The sequence below is a fragment of the Tamandua tetradactyla genome, chromosome 5 (assembly GCF_023851605.1).
Source record: "Tamandua tetradactyla isolate mTamTet1 chromosome 5, mTamTet1.pri, whole genome shotgun sequence".
In the NCBI taxonomy this organism is placed as follows: Eukaryota; Metazoa; Chordata; class Mammalia; order Pilosa; family Myrmecophagidae; genus Tamandua; species Tamandua tetradactyla.
In genome coordinates this window covers 26,350,161-26,367,435 of record NC_135331.1, presented here as the reverse complement: position 1 = coordinate 26,367,435, position 17,275 = coordinate 26,350,161, and the positions used below count along the sequence as shown (strand labels likewise).

Here is a 17,275-nt window from a genome sequence, read left to right as displayed (position 1 = left end):
AAGTTAAAAGTGATCCCAGCAACGTGGAAAGTGCCTCTTTATAGGCACATGTGTGGATGTACAGTGGAACGAGCCAAACTCTTGAACCCCTTCCCCAAACTGCTCCCCCACCCCCACCCAAGCCTGCCCTTCCAGTCAGTCCAGTATTACCCGGGCCATCCCATCCGGAAAACTAGCTGGAAGGGCCCTGATGGTGTTGGGTGCTGGAGGGTCGCTGGGGGTGGAGTGGGGAGCAAGCATCAGGAGCTGGAAAGGCGGGGGTCACACCCCACTTACCACCCCAGGGCTGGTGGCCTCAGGCAGGTCACTCCTGGCCTCACTTCCCCCTTCTCTAAACACAGGCAGATGCTGCCATCTAAATGATACAACCTCTGCCTCCATGGGTTGCTCAGGACAGAAGATGAGTAGACCTGGAACAGAAAGGCACCAAGCAGTCCTCAAGTCCTCTGTCCATTTTTTAATTGGGATGCTTGTCTTTTTGGTGAATTTTCGAAATATATATGTATGTATGTATGTATTCTGGATATTAAACCCTTATCAGCTGTATGATTTCTAAATAGTTTTTCCCATTCTGTAGTAGTAAATTGTCTTCTGATGTCCTTTGATGCCAGGAGTTTTAAATTTTGATGAGGTCAAATTACCTATTTGTTAATTTATTGCTTGTGCTTTTGGAGTAAAGTCTAAGAATCTGTTGCCTAATTCAAGGTCCTAAAGATGTTCCCCTGTGCTTTCTGCTATGATTTTTATAATTTTACTTCCTCTGTTTAGGTCTTTGATCCATTTTGAGGCCTTTTTTGTATATGGTATGAGGTAGGGGGTGTACTTTTTTTTCCCAGAAAGTTTTTCTGACTTCTTGTCCAAATGAAAAGTTCAAGGAACTTATATTTACACTTTTTGAATGGGATACATTTCATATTGCTTGTACCGTTCGTTATCCTTAGGTCCTTAGAGTCACACTTAGAGTCCTTAGAGTCTAAGGAAAATCATTCTAGAGGAACCTAAAAAGGGGCAAAAGATCAGAAACTACTTAGGAGTCTACTCTTACTGCCTTTGATAAATTCAATGTATCAAAAATAATGCAACCAGGCCACAGTGAATCAGTGGCAGAGTTCTTGCCTGCCATACAGGAGACCTGGGTTTGATTCCCAGTGCCTGCCCATGTAAAAAATAATAATAATAATGCAACCAAAAAAATAATGCAGCCATGTAAAAGGCTCAGTAAAGGTGACATAAATATCTTTATGTAAGGTCTTGCTATAAAAGGTATCATTAAATGGAAAAAAGAAGGTAGGAGGAAGAGGTGGTTTTTGCGGAAAATTAGGGCAATGTTGGTTGCTTTTTATTAAGGATTTTTTTTTTTTTGTCTTTCATAAAGATTGCCTTTTGCCATTTCTGCAATCTCTGTATGGCAGTGTATATGATAACCGGTCACATATAACAGCCCCCAGCATACATAGAAAGACTTGGATTAAATCTGGTGTATTTTCATAGCATATACACAACTGAAATCTACCATAAAAGTCAGTTTTAAAAATAAATACTGCACAATGTTTCTAAAAATAAAATACCTTATGGTGATAAGACTGTTTTGTTTTAAATCACATTATTCTGTGATGTCTTTTTAAACTTTTTGGAAAGCATTGTCATTTGTAGGAAAATCTTGGTTTGGGTTCAATATTGTAAAAACTATGAATGCTAAGTCTTTTAAATATTTTTATGAAAAAGTAGTAGACATTTACTTTTGAAGAAAATGGGCTATTTAACCTTAAAATACATGTATGTTGTGGGTTTAAGGAGCCTGTGATGAGTTGTAGGGTTTATAGAACCATCTTTGCTTTCAGTGATTATAAATAAACCCTCAAGATATCATTTCAAGGGGTGCATGGGTGGTTCAGTGGTAGAAACCTCGCCTTTCATGCGGGAGATCTGGGTTCGATTCCTGGACCATGCACCTGAAAAAAAATTTAAAAAAAAATCATTTCAAAGACTCCATATAGAATGTATCAATTGACAGGTAAATTTACTAAATTAATAATCAAACACACACACAAACATGCCTGCATGGCAGCTTGTTGATATTTCAGTTTTAGCATCATCTTTTGACTTCTTTTTTCCTCCTGCCAGTCATACATGTCCTCCCTGTCGACAATTGCATTGGAATTTTCTTTAGATCATATTCAGTGTTTGTCTTATGATGACAATGTTTAAATCACAACTGAGCCATATGGGTAGATGAGATGACTTTCCTGTGCCACTTTCTTTTCCCCAGAATTAGTAATCATCTTTCACTTCTATTTGCTTAGTTTCTATCTGCTTGTCAGTGATTCAACCTCAGAGCCCTTGCTGCTTATCTAGACCTCTGAGACATGGACACCTCATCTGTTTGATCAGTTTCTTCTTGACCTGCCCCAGTCTGGACTGGTCTTCCCTCTGTTGTAGTGCTATCATCGTGGACACCGCTCCTCTTTGGGTCAACTATTTTTCTGTGTAAGGATGCACTTTAATCCTTTGCATGTGGATTTCCAGTTTCTCCTGCACCGTTTGTTGAAGAGAGTCATTGAACGGACTTGGGATCCTTGACAGAAATCAGTTGGTCATAGATTTGAGGGTTTATTTCTGGACTCAGTTCTATTCCATTGGTCTGTAAGTCTGTCCTTATTCCAGTATCACAGGTGTTTTTTGTTTGTTTGTTTGTTTTGGGGGGTAGGGTGGTGGGCATGGGCAGGCTCCAGGAATCAAACCCTGGTCTCCAGCTTTGCAGGAGACTATTCTTGCCACTGAGACACCGTTGCACCGCCCCACTCTGTTTTAATTACTGTAGCTTTGTAGTAAGTTTTGAAATCAGGAAGCACACTTGGTTATTCTTTTTTGAGGTTTTATTGGCCCGTCAGGGCCCCTTGCAATTGGATATGAATTTGAGGATCAGCTTTTCCATTTCTGCAAAAAAGGTTGCTGCATTTTTTAACTTTTATTTTGAAATACTTTCTAACAAACAGAGCAGTTACAGAAATAATACAGACCCTATATGCAGGACTCCAGGACATCTCTATTCCCCTAGACACCCAGATGCACCAATTTGAACATTTTTCTACATTTGCTATCCCTGTCTATCTTTCTATCTGCTGCCTATTTATCAATCTGTTTTCTGAATCTTTTTTTTTTTTTAAATCTCTGATCTTATTTATTTATAACGCTCAGAAAATCTTATTTTTGACTGGATTCAGACTTAGAGGTAGAATCTCTCAGAGAGGACAGCCTCTGTCCCTTGGCAATCTGTTCCTGGCATTTTTCTTTGGCCTCCTTCATCTTCTTGGCCCAAAGTTTAGCATATTCTGCAGCCTATTCCTTATTTTTCTTAGCACACTGTTTCTCCGGGGCAATATGCTGACGTTTATGTTGCAGGACACGTGGAGTAACAAGATGCTGAATCTTGGGTGCTTTGGTCCTGGATTTCTTACCTTCTTTGTTCAGGGGCTTTCTCACAACACTGGTGACATCATCTTCTTTAGAGAGATTGAAAAGTTTGCAGATTCTGCTGGCTCTTTTGGGCCCGAAGCGATGAGACACAGTAGATCAGTCAGTCCAGGAGTTTCCTTCTCTCCTCTTTTTAGTCACCAATTTGAGAACACTCAGATTGGCATCTACAATACAACCCCGAACAGATTTGCACTTTTTGTCTCCAGTTCTTGGTCTGTGACAGGAATGCCCCTTACTCAATAAAAGGCGGACACGACCATGGGTCAAGACACCCTGCTTCATGGGGAAACCTTGTTTGTCGTTTCCACCACTGAATCGGACAACATAACCCTTCCACCCTTCGCCCAGAGCGTCAGTAACTTCTGTGGCCATTCGCTTCTCATTACAGGTACGCAGTTTATGCTCATCGTCCACTTCAGTGAGCTTCTGGCAGCCAGTGGCTGGGAAGGAGATGTTTATTTTCATGCTGAGGCAGCCGCTGAGGCACCGTGTAAAAGAGCAGTTTCCTGCACTCTTAAGTGCAGGTTTTATACATCATGCTTCTTGAACACCTAATATTGCAATGTGTATTTCCTAAGAACAAGGGTATTCACTTGGTGCATTATCAAGTTCATGAAATTTAACACTGATATAAAGCTTACAATCTATATTCCAATTTTTTCATATGTCCTAATAATGTCCCCCCCCCCCCCTTTTTTTCCTAATAATGCCCTTTTGAGGTGTTTTTCGTTTGTTACATCCTGTCCAGGATCACATATTACATTTAATTGTCATTGTCCTTTTTTTCCCCCCTCAAAGAATGAATACATATTTATTCATGCTCACTATAGAAAAGTCAGAATCTGAATAAAAACAAGATTTTTTAAAAATCCACCATACCACCATCAAGAGATAGCCATACTAAATCGTGGAAACATAGACAACATGAGTGTTCCCGTGCAACTGCTTACAAGCATGCCCTTCAGTGGAGTTATTCAGTCACAATGTTGCAGTACCCTCACCACCTTCCAGTACTAAACTTTCCCTCTCCCCAGGCATAAACCCTCCTCCCATTATGCATTAACTCCCGGTTCTCCTTAGCCCACCCCCACCCCTGCAAACTATTTTCTAAATTCTGTCTCTGTGAACTTCCGTATTCTTCAGTATTTTCTTTATAGTTACCATGGAGCGTAAATTTAATATCGTACATCAATAACCATCTCATTTGTTTTTATGCCGGCTTCAGTAAGATACACAGACTGTGTTCCTGTATCCCGCCACCACCACCCCTTTATCTAGTCCTTGTTGTAAATTACATGTTTAAACCTTATGAGTCCAGAACCACTGATTTATCATTGCATTTTATGCATTTGTCTCTAGATCTTGTAGGGGATAAAAATGTGGAGTTACAAACTAAAAATATAGTGATGCAGGCATTTGTATTTACCTGTGTCGTAACTCCACCGGATATCTTTATTTCTTTATGTGGTCTTGACCTATTGTCTACTGTCCTTTCCTTTCACCCTCAGAACCCTCTTGAGCATCTCTCGTAGGGCTCATCTAGTGGTAAAGAAACCCCCTCAGCTTTTGTATATGTGGAAATGTATTTCAATGTCTTTCATTACTGAAAGACGGTTTTGCCGGATACAGAATTCTAGTTGGCAGTTTTTTCTGTCAGCAGTTTAAATATGTCTTCCCCCTGCCCTCTCACCTCCATGGCTTCTGACAAGAAATCAGCACTCAGTCTTACTGAGGCTCAGTTGCATGTGACACATTGCATCTCTCTCTGGCATTCAAGAATTTCATTATAATCTGGTGTGGCTCGGGTCTGTTTGGGGTTTATCCTGTTTGGAGTTTGTTGAGTATCTTGGATGTGTATATTTTTGTCTTTTGTTCAGTTTGGGAGGTTTTCAGCTATTATTTCTCCTCTCACTTTTCTCTCTGCCCCTTTCTCTCTCCCTTCTCCCTCTGGGCCCCCCGAGTGCATAGATTGATGCAGTAGGTGCTGTCCACCGGGTCCTCAGGCTCTGTCCACTTCCCTCATTCTTTCCTCTCTCTGCTCCTCAGCCTGGATGATTTCAGTTGTCTTTTCTTCAGATTCATGGATACTTTCTTCTGCCAGCTGCAATCTGCTATTGAACCCCTCTAGGGAATTTTTAATATCTGTTACTGTGGTGCTTCAGTTCTGTTTTGTTCTTTTTCCATCTCTCTGTTGATATTCTCTTTGCATTCATCTTCCATTTTTTTGATTTCCTTTAGTTCTTTGTCTATATTTTCCTTAAGCTCTTTGAGCATTTTTAGCACTGGTGTTTTAAAGTCTTTGTTTGGTATGTCCCAGGTTGGTCCTCCTCACTGATGATTCCTAGTGTTTTAATTTTCTCTTTTGCAATCTTGTTGAAACCTGGGCATTTTGATATTTGAATATGTTATTCCTAGAATTTAAGATTCTGAGGCATCTGCTCCTTTAGCTTGGATCCAGTTAGCGTTTTACCACATCACGAAGCTTTCTTTGAATGCCAGGAGCTAACAACAACAAAAGGAGAAAAAGAAGAAAACACCTTTCGCAGTCTTTCCCAATTGACCCAAGGGAGTTCTCTCCTTTGGAGCTTATTCACACAGTGAGTCCAGGGAGTATCTCCAGGCTGAAGTGTGGGGGCCGCCTTGATCAGCGTGTTTCTTGTCTTGGACATGTGGCTGTGACCCTGGGAATTTTCCTGGTTACATCGGTACCAATGACCCTTCTTCCCTAGGAACTTGTGTCCTCCCCACCCCATGCCCTGCACTGTGAGTCCTATAGCCAGAGTCCCCCGTCCCAGGCAGCCATTACTCACCTGCTCTCTCTCTCTCCCAGCATTGCACAGGACAGCCCTGTGTATCCCCTTCTATACGCAGGGCAGGTCCTGGGACAGTGAGTCCTGCAGGCCACCACCAGGCAAATGGGGCCAGGCCTATGTGCTCCCGTGTGTGCGTGGGCTGCTCTGCTCCCTGCGTACCAGGACCAGGGAGCCACTGGGAGACCTCTGTGCTCCAAGCTTCCTCTAATTGATGCGCCCTGTTCTTGCAGTCCTGTGCTATTTCCGGGAGACGTTTCTGCTGGCCTTTCTGTTTGTTGAAAGCTTCTGTTGGGGGACGGGTTGCAGTAGCTTCTTACTCTGTCATCTTGATTGGGGTGGGGTCTTCAGATGTTTTTTTATTTCTATTACTGGGCCTTCAGCTCTAGCCACAGGTTAAACAGGAAAGCTATTTTTGCATGGCTGAAACAGTATAAATGACAATGATTTTTAGTTAGCCAAGAAAATTTTTAATTTCCCTTGAAACCACAGCAGTGTTCTACCAGCTTCCTCCACTAACTCCTTGGTGACCATGATTTTAGCTCTCCTGGGTAAGTGGAGTGGCTTGGGTGGACAGCCGGACAAGGGCTTGAGAGGGGCTGCTGCCCCTTTGCCTCTAGACAGGGTTTAGGATGAAGGTCATTTCCAAATCTTGGCTTCTCCTGAACTTTCATGGATGTTGCAGCTTCTCCCTCACTCCCAAGCAGCTTCTCCAGAGATTGATGTTTGGAGAACACACCAGCTGCCCGAGGGGGTGGTTCAGACCCCCAGACCTGGCCCCCCTGGCTGGCCCAGTACAGTCGGTCCCCACCTGCTCTCGTAGCACTCTGCTCGCAGGCCTCTAGAACCTGAGGATGGGGGTGAAGGTGGGGGTGGGTTGGGAACTGCTACGTGCTCCCCACCTCCATGGCAGAGGAACTCTGCACACTGGGAAGAACCACACCCAGGTGGGGCTCATGGGGCTGGGACATCAGTGGGGCTGCCGAGAGCCTTCCTAGGCAGTCTAGACAGCCTGACCTGCTTTGGGATGGGTGTTATGGCAGGCCTGGGGCTGCCTTGCTCCTGGAGGGTTCCAGGAGAGCTGGAGTAGAGAGAAAAGGCAGCACAGGATGGATGGCCTTGTGTTGCTCTGGAGATGGGGGCCGGGGTGGGGAGAAGCTGGAGGGCTCTTTTTCTTGGGGTATGTCTCAGAGGTTCCTAGGGCCATTGGATGTAAGGTCCCAGGGCCTGGATCTTTGGGTGGGCCCTTTGGACAAGGGGGTTGGGGGTGACTCTGGCCCACTTGGCAGCCAGCTTAAGGCCAGCCCCGCTCCCCTGGGTCCAGCCATCAAGTAGGTGCTGGTGGGTAGCTGACTCTGCCCTTGGGAAACTGAGCTCCCAGAATTTGGGATCTGGGCACCTCTTTGGTGTGTCCTCTATCTTTTCACCTCTTTCAGAGAGATAAAGAGGTTTAGAACCTCTGAGACCAGGACTGTGATCTCAGGCCTTTTTCCCAGCTTAGTAGACAACTTACCCTGGGAATAAGGATTCTCCTTAGGTGGCCCTGAAGGAGACCCGTTGATTTATGCTGGAAATCAGCTAATGCTCAGTAAACAGGGCAGCCCTGTCTCAGGTGCAGGTCTGTGAACTGAGGTGTGTTTATCTTGAGCTCTTCTTTTTCCTTCCAGGACAACCCTCCATATGATAAGGGGGCCTTCAGAATCGAAATCAACTTTCCAGCAGAGTACCCGTTCAAACCACCGAAGATCACGTTTAAAACAAAGATCTACCACCCGAACATCGATGAAAAGGGGCAGGTCTGCCTCCCAGTAATTAGTGCTGAAAACTGGAAGCCAGCCACCAAAACCGACCAAGGTAAGAGGCGCTGCGTGGCCTCATTGGTGGCGCTCTTCAGGGATGAGGTCCCCCTAGGGCAGACTGGGACATGATCTCACCAGTGCTCCAGGTGGGTGCAGAAGCACTGCCACCCTCCTGGAAGTCCTAGTGGGAGAGTGGGGCTCCCTAAACCCTTGTCCCGGACAGGAACTCGAGCCCAGGGGGGATACAATCCTATGGAGGTGGCTAAAAGGCAAGGTGTGTAAGGAGGCCTCACACAGCCGTCAGCAACGGAACTCACACTTGAAGGAAGAAAGGAGCTTGGCGAGGGTCTTCCAAGTGGAAAGCAGGGTGTGATAAAAGCCCTGTAGGCAGGCAGCAAAACGCCAACTCGGGGGTTTGGTGTGAATAGGGGGAGAGGAGGGGCCCGGGTCCCTCAATGAAAGCAGGCAGTGGGCTCCGTGGGCCTGGTGTGGGTGTGTGTGCCCCTGGGTTTGCCTGTCTGCCTGAGCACACGTGTGCTCATTTCTTCTGGGAAGAATTCAGGATTGTAGTTGTCTTCATCCTTGGAAGTAATTAGATTTTGTTATGGACATTATCTAGTTTTTATTTCTTAATTCCAGAATAAAATAAGGTCTGCTTAGATCAAAGAGAGTGCACAGAGCTGGGATTTGAGGGGTCAGGTGGAGTGTCTCAGCACTTGATAGCAGTAGTCATTTTTTGGTGGAAGCCCTGGAAACTGGAGTGCACAGCCTTTCACAAGACAGGTCGAGCCTCGCTCATTTGAAATAACGACAGTGAAAGCCAGCAGCACTCGACAAATGTGTCTGTCAGGATCACAGAGCCCAGTGTGGAGAGGCAGCGGTGTTAAACGTTCAGTCTGAATAGAAAGCTCTCCAGTGGACATGCGTAGAAATGGATGTTTATAAAAACCTGACACAGTTGTTCTCAAGTACACGGGCCGGCTCTTCTGTACGCACTTCTAACTCTGTGTTGGAAGCATTATTTTGTGTGTCCTGTCTGCCCCTTATACAGCTATCCAGAGTCCTTGAGGAGCTGTTTATACTGAACCCCAGCGAGCAGGGAGGGGCCGCCAGGGGGCCTGCAAGGGGGCCTGCCAGGGTGAATGCGAGTGCAAGTGCTTGGCCGGCCCTTGGGGAGGGGGCTTAGGAGGACGCTCAGGGATCTTCCTGTTTTAGCTTCAGATCCAGGCCCAGAGCAAAATGCTCTGCTTCTCCAGGTTGTGGCTGCCATTTTCCCAAATAGTCTCATCACCCAGAGGAGCTTTTATTCTTTTCTAACATGTTACTTGCCACCTCAGGCACTGTGAGATGGAGATATAGGTGCAGGTGCTGTGATGCGTGCAGGGACTGGGCGGAACTGCTGTGCTGGCTTAAGGATAGCTTCCGATCTCTGTAAACAGTCATCCCGCACATTCTTCCTGGCACAGCCTCACTCCCCACTCAGGCGCGATGGGCATGTCCTCTGTGCTCTTGGTGCCGTGTTCCCATGGAAATGGGGTACAGACCACCCCATGGCTTAGAGCAGTCACAGTTATTACCTTGTTCTGAGGGTTGACCAGGCTCAGCTGGGCAGCTTTATGGCTGCTGGGGTGTACTACGTGGGCCCTACTCTGTGGCAGCTCGGTTCACCGTGTGATTTTGCATTCTCCCTGAGTTGAGAGCAGCGCTCTTTCTTCGTAGCACAGTGGCCTCAGGTTCCAGCACAAAAGCAGAAGATGCCAGGCCTTGAACTGGTACTGGGTCACCTCACTGCATTCTGTTGGCCAGAGCAAGTCCAGATTTAAGGATAAGGAAAACAGACTTTCCCTCTTGACCCGGGGAGTGGCAGAGCCGTCCTGCAAGGGGCATGCAGGCCGGAGACATGGCTGTGGGGGAAGAGAGGTGGGCAATGGGGCCGAGGTCCCCCACTTGCACCCTGGCTCCTCCAGAGCACCTTGGGCAGTTGGGTCCTGGGTGCGCCTCTGCCACTCCCACCCCACGAGCCCTGTTTCCAGCCTGCCTCTCTACCAGATGTAACGGCTGCGTTTTAAGTGCCTGATCATTCCTTTCGGTCATTTTATAAACACTTAAAATACAACATGCTACTTTTGCCACCCTCTGGCTTCGGTCACTCTCTGGTACTCCTCCATTGGCCTCACTTAGCATCTGCTCACTGTTTTCTCAGCATTTCCGCTGATAGCCCCTCTCACATCCAACCACTGATAGCCCCTCTCACATCCAACCTCGTTTCCCTCTTCAGAGCCTGACCTCGTCAGAGCCTGACCTCTTCAGAGCCTGACCTCTTCGGACATCCACAAGTGTACCCTTCTTTTTTGGTGTAAAAATAATAAGTTTATTGGCTAAAAAACAAGCTCTATTTGAAGAGTATCTTCCTTCAAATAATTTGGATACTTCTTTTTATTTGTCCACATAGCAGAAACATTGGAAGAGAAAAACCAGAAGAATGCATGCACAAACATTCTTAGCATATGCTCATTCCATTCTACATATATAATCAGTGATCCACAATATCATCACATAGTTACATATTCATCGTCATGCATGGGTTTGTATACATTTAACACCACAACATCACCAGTGCAACCAGTCTCTCGTTGTGCCGGTTCTAGGAAAGCAGAGGAGCCATTCACTCTTCCGGAAAGTTTTCCCTTCCAGCATCACTTCAACTCCTAGGGAAAGAAGTGTACCCTTTTGTTGGTCCTTACACCAACTTCATTTCCAGCTGTAACCTTATCTAGAAAATCCCAAATTATATTTCTGTAGGTGCAGAGAATTGCAAATGTGAGTTAAAGTGTGAAATTAAGCATAATGGGAAAGACAGTGACAGAGATGCTTGGCATCAGGGAAATACACATCAAAATCATGGAAATACCAATTTACACCCACTGGGATGGCTATCATTTAAAAAGGCAGGCAATAACAAGTGTGGGTGCGGATGTGAAGAAACTGGAACCCTCTTACACTGGATAAATCTGGCAGTTCCTCAAACAGTTAAACAGTGTTACTTTATGACCCCGTAATCCCACTTTTAGGTATAGAGAGGTAGAAGTATATCTGTGTTAGTTAGATTCAGTTGTCAACTTGGCCAGGTGAGCATACCTAGTCTTGTTGCTGCGGACATAAACCAATGGTGCATGAACCTCATCTGTTGCCAATTACATCTGCAGTCAGCTAGGAGGCGTGTCTGCTGTAATGAGTGACGTTTGACTTAATTGGCTGGTGCTTAAGTGAGAGATTGCAACGTAGCACTGCTAAGCAGCTCAGCATTCCTTGTCTCAGCACTCGCAGTTCAGCCCAGGCCTTTGTAGATGCAGAAAGAAGTCACCCCGGGGAAAGTTGTTGGAACCCAGGGGCCTGGAGAGAAGACCAGCAGAGACCATCCTGTGCCTTCCACGTAAGAAAGAACCTCAGTGGAAAGTTAGCTGCCTTTCCTCTGAAGAACCAACAAAATAAATCCCCTTTTATTAAAAGCCAATCCGTCTCTGGTGTGTTGCATTCCGGCAGCTAGCAAACTACAACAATATCCATGCAAAAATTTATGCACACATGTTTATGGCAGCATTATTCACAACAGACAAAAAGTGGAAACAGCATGAATGTTCGTTGACTGATGAGTAGATAAGTAATATGTGCTGTATCCTTAAACTAGAAACTTATTCAGCCATAAAAGGAATGACTCATGGTTCATATGGCCCTGAATCACGATTCATGCTGCGGTGTAGATGGACCTTCTGAGCATTATGCTGAGACGTAAAGGCCACATGTTGTGTGGTTTAATTGATATGAAATGCCCAGAAGGGGCAGATGCACAGAGACAGGCGACGGGGTGGTGGGGGTGGAGCAGAGAATGGGCACAGGCCCAAAAGGATGGGGGCAGTCTTCTGGAATTAAATAGTGGTAGAGGGTTGCATAGCTTTTTGCAAATAATAAAACAACTGAATTATATACTTTGAACATGTTTTGTTATGTGAATTACATTTCAGTACTGAAAAAAGGAGTGAGGAATATTGAGCAAAATTAGCAGGAGAAGTCAACAAGGCAAAATTGTATCAAACTGAAAGGTTGGTGGGGGGGTTTCAGTAGTAATACCAGAAGAAAGAATGTAAGAAACTTAAATTTTAGCCAGCAGCGTCAGGTTCTGGCAGAGACCTTGGTGCAGAGTGAAGGCTTAGTTTAGAGAGGTCACATGAGAGCTGCCGTATAGAGTTCAATCAGTAACAAAGGCAACCGGTTTCAAATGTATATGAACCAAATAGCCTAGCAACCAAATACATGAAAAAAGTTAAGATGAGAAGAAAAATCAAACATTAACTTTTTCATAAACTGAATGTTTTTTAATGCCGCATACACTATCATTTTGTAAGAAATCAAGTAGATATAATTTAGGAAGAGGCAATATAATTAATAGGATAGGATTAATGTAAATATACATTTAAATATAAACCTTGTAGTTCCTTCCATGGAAGACAGTTGTGTTTGGGGGAGCTGTTGTCACATTTTATTTGCTGAGAGTGGTGCCTCTTGGTGTCTTCCCAGCACTATGAAAAAGGGGAGACCAACAGATATCATTTACATCCTCTATCACAAAGGAACTGTTCCTCAGAACAAAAGTGAGGAAATTTCGCAGACTTCATTCTCTGTTCATAATATGGCGAGTCTAGTTGTTAAAGTTTTACGTATAATTTTTAAGCCCCTACCTACATCTTAGATGAAAAAATACTTCAGAAGAGCAGTTGGATCAAGGAAGAAGTCAAGAAACCAGTGCTGGCCCATTTGTAAAGTCATAGTGAGCATGCTGTGCTATGAAAAATGACGGGGTGGGGCCACAGCAGCAGTTTGAAAAGCAGGCATAGCTCTTGGTGTTCTGACTGGCTAAATAAGTTAAGCTCAGCTGAAGTCTGCTATAATTTAGCTGAGGAGCCAGAAATGCACCCTAAGGAAAGAGAAAGAATATGTATCAGAGCTACTAAATAAATAGGAAAAGTTGAGATTTGACCAAATAAGTAAAAGTAGGTTCCTAGACACAGGTACACTTACAACACGAGTATCTTTTGAAAAGCATTCAGTAATTAGCAAGTGCTTTTGTTCTAAAACATGAAGTTACTAATGTACTCACAGGGAGAGAGAGCAAGCTTGGGCATGCATAGCCGAGGGTGGGGGGAGCACCTTAGAGCCCCCCCCCCAGTGAGTTTCTGAAATGCTAAGGAGGCAGCTAATTCCCTTATTACAGAATCTTTTTTTTTTTTTTTTTTTTTTTTTTTTTGGCATGGGCAGGCACCAGGAATCGAACCTGGGTCTCTGGCATGACAGGTGAGAACTCTGCCTGCTGAGCCACCGTTGTACCACCCTACAGAATCATTTTTAATCCTGGAAAAAGGCCCAAGTCACCTATTTATGCTGTAGGGCAAATGCACTTGTGGTTTCCAAGGCTGAGGCCTAGTAGAAACACAGAGCAAATGGAGGTCTCCCCCACTGCACCCGCACAGGGAGACTGGGAAAGGGGTCCTTTAGGGAGCGCCTCTCCAGGGGGCTGCCTCCCCAAGCCCGCCTGCCCTGCAGCCCACTGCATTGTCCACCGATGCATGCCTTCCATTTTTGGCAAATGGGACGTGATTTTCCATTTGAGTTACTTCCTAGTAGAATATTTCCTTTCCTTCTAAAACTGTGAATATTAAAAAGGGGGGTGCTTTAAAGAAACATGTTAAGTACAAAATAATTTAAGCTTTATATAGCTAAATGGCAGACAATGATACAGCATTGATTGAAGTTGGAGCAAAGGGACAAAATAGCTTTATAATCATTTCTGCTCAATTATTCCAAAGGGGATAAACCTTGAAGTAAAGAGTCAGAAATATTCCTCAAGCACCTGCTGTCTCTGGAGCAGCAGCAGGTGGTATGTCACGGGCAGGTGTGGTGTGGGCAGAGGGGCAGGGGGAAGAAGGGGTCGGCTGCCCCGAATCTCCCCAGCCTACCCTCGTTGCCCAGCACCCGTTGCTCACCCAGGACCCCAGCGCCATGCATGTGCCCCCCTGTGGGGTGGGGGGGCACTGGCAAGCCCCCTGTCTCCGGTTTCATCTGGTGGCATTGTTGGGTCAAGTTAGGGGGCAGTTGTCCTCAGATGCCTGGCCAGAAGTACTCTGTGCCTCCCCATGCTGCTGACTGGCTGTGCCTTGCACAAAGGCTGTGCATGGACCCAGCCGGCCTAGGCTTTGTAATCCGTTCTCAGGTTGGCGGATGAGACACAGGGGCCCACTTGAAGGAAGTGGTGGCGCTTGTCCTGGGGTGTGGCAGGCGGTGGCAGTGGTGCTGACGTGGTGGAGGCCGGGGCCAGTGTGCAGAGGAGTGTGTGGAAGGCACGGGCACTGCCTGTACGCAACCCTTCTGGGGGCAGGCCGCGGCGGCAAGGCGAATCTTACTCAGCTGGTCCAGAAGCCCCCAGGCCTCTGCTGGGTGGGCTCATGCCTTAACCTGGGTGGGCTTGGCCATGTGCCCCCTCCCACCACAGCACCGGGCACTGGATGCAGGGGCGTATAGAGGTGTGCACACCCAGCCCCCATACTTGAGAAGCTCTGCACACGTGTGGTTGGGGGGAGGGTGTTGGCTGCTGGGCCTAGTGCCTCTGGAGCATGGGGGATGGGAATTGGGGGGTGGGCATCAGGTCAGGGAGGCTGCCTGTTGCAGGGGGCCTCACTCTGAATGCTGCAGCGGGGGTATCGGCTGTGTGGTATCTACCGCTTTGTCCTCATTTCCGAGAGCAGGGTTGAGTTCTGAGGGCTAGACTATTGAATGAATGGAAGCGGCTTTGTACTGAAAGCAGAATCATTCTAGGATTGGCCGACCCCCCCCCCCCGCCCCCTTTCCTGAGAGGCTGCTCTAACACCAATGCCTTGTCCTTTTCTTGGCAGTAATCCAGTCCCTCATTGCCCTGGTGAATGACCCCCAGCCTGAGCACCCGCTTCGGGCTGACCTAGCTGAAGAATACTCTAAGGACCGTAAAAAATTCTGTAAGAACGCTGAAGAGTTTACAAAGAAATATGGGGAAAAGCGACCTGTGGACTAAAATCTGCCGCGACCGATTCCAGCAAGTGTGAGCAGAGACCCCGAGCAGTGCATTGACACCCCGCAAAGCAGGACTCTGTGGAAAATTGACACGTGCCACCGCCTGGTGTCCGCTTGTGGCAGTTACTAACTTTCTACAGTTTTCTTAATCAAAAGTGGTCTAGGTACCTGTAAAGAAAGGATTAAAAATTTAAGATGTTCTAGTTCTGCTTTCTTTGTTTTAAAAATCACTGCTTCAGTCTACTTTGAAAGAATGGTGTTTCTTTTCTTATCCAAATTTATCTAAAATCTTCAAGTTATTTAGCCTATAAGGTTAAAAAACAAAAAAGTTGTGGTTCACCTTCTCTCCCTCCCCCTCCCCCCAGCCCTTGCAGCTCCCACTTTCTTGCATTCAGTTTATTTTTCACTTACTTTCCCAGCCCCAGGTCCCAGCTCTTCCACAAAGGAGAAGAGTCGGCTCTGGCATTTCTGATGGCTTTTCCTCTCCCGTGGTGCACTGCCTGGTGTGGCAGTTGGTTCAGATTCTTCGGACTCCAGTTAACAACATCCTTTTAAAAAAAAAACACGAGTAACAACTCTCCCTGCCCTACCTCCCCACCCCTACCCCACCATCAAGCTGTAAGAAGGGAAGCCCAGTTCTCATAAGAAGATCTGGCTGATGCTGCCACCCTGCTGTTGATGGAACGGCCAGACCCCATGGTCTTGTGTGTGCCCAGCCTGCTCCTGCAGCCCCAGCCCTGGGCCCACCCCGGTGTGAGGGCCTGCCAGCCGAGGACGCCACCCACTCATGCCTGCGACGAGCCCCTCTCCAGGAAGGCTTCCCAGACCAAAGGCTGCCGCTCCTCTCGCCAGCGTCTTAAGAGATACGGTGGTCACTGCGGACAAAGCTCCGGCCAGAACAGCCACTCGAAATGCCACGCCCCACTGCCAGGGAGCTCGGCCGAGGTGCTGCTGCCTGCTGCCCTCCAGCTCCTCAAGGCATAGCGCCATCGTGGGCCCCCCTCGGCACCACCACCTTTCACAGGCTGGGACCGGCAGGACCCCCAGGAGCAGGCCAGCAGCCTGACCAGAAAGGCCGCCAGCCCCCTCCCTCCTTTGGACTCTCAGCCTTTGCAGAAGCCACCTACACACGAAGCTCACTGACTAATATCCTTTAAATGTGTTTTATATTGTTTTGACTGCCTTTTTTTTTTTTTTTGGTAGAAATAAAAATTGACCTTCAAATTTATCATCAGGTGAACGTGTAAGGATTTGAATGTTAATGTCTTTTCCAAAGCAAGTGGGACTGTCCCTGCAAGCGTAGAGAACACATGTCACTGGCACCCGGGGGGAGCTGGTAGCCCAGTGTTGGGGTGTCACCACTGGTGGCTCCCCCTTGGGGGACCCAGTCCGGTGGAGCTGACCTAAAGAAACTTTGCTTTTGTTTTCACTTTAGCACTCTGATGAGAGACCTTCCTGGGGCTTTCAGACTGGTAGGACTGCGTGGCTTTAGCTGCTTGGTGAGGAGTGCGGGGCTCAACTGGCAGCCAGGGCATGGGCACAGAGTCCCTGGGCCCAGCCCTGCTGGCGCAGGTTCCTGGAGACTTCCCGCGTGCCGGGGTCAGCACTTCCACACCTGTCTCCCTTAGCAGAAAAGTGACAGCAGACTTTGTTTCACTCACACTAGATTTGTAATAAAATGCCAAATTCTGTCAAAAAGCTGTCCCAGCACACCGCCACTGGTTCCTGTTACTTCTCTGGACCCAGAAGTACTGCCTTTCTCGGAAACCGTCCCGCTGCTTTGTGCCTCCACCAGCGCAGCTCTGCCTGCCCGCACCACCTCACCTCCGCTCACCGCTGACTTCTCCTCCATGCAGCCACCTCTCAGGGACTCTCCGCTTGGGCACTCGCCCCCCTCCCCCCACCCAGGGTTTGCCTGGTCAGCAGAGGCCTGGCTCTTGGAGGGGTGGGCAGGGGCCCTTCTCCCCCGCTGCGGCTGAGCCCATGGCCTTGGAGCCAGCGGGTGGGCAATCCTAGCTGTTCCTAAAACCAAAAGGCTGTGTCCTCCAGGCAAGGGGATCTGCCTATGCAGCAGTTCCCCCCAGCCACTGA

At 47.1% G+C, this 17,275-nt stretch overlaps 1 protein-coding gene and 1 pseudogene across 3 annotated transcripts in view; one reads left to right on the top strand and one right to left on the bottom strand.

The window, feature by feature from the left end:
* UBE2L3 (ubiquitin conjugating enzyme E2 L3) overlaps positions 1 to 15,387 on the top strand; it is a 94,220-nt gene extending 78,833 nt beyond the window's left edge. For all 3 annotated transcript variants that reach the window (XM_077160273.1, XM_077160274.1, XM_077160272.1), the window contains 2 exons: positions 7,955 to 8,141; positions 15,031 to 15,387. In XM_077160273.1, the coding sequence (XP_077016388.1) occupies positions 7,955 to 8,141; positions 15,031 to 15,185 (342 nt within the window). In that variant the 3' untranslated portion in view covers positions 15,186 to 15,387. The remainder of the gene's footprint in view (positions 1 to 7,954; positions 8,142 to 15,030) is intronic.
* On the bottom strand, positions 3,205 to 3,942 carry LOC143683849 (small ribosomal subunit protein eS6 pseudogene; annotated as a pseudogene).
* Positions 15,388 to 17,275: the final 1,888 nt, after the last annotated feature.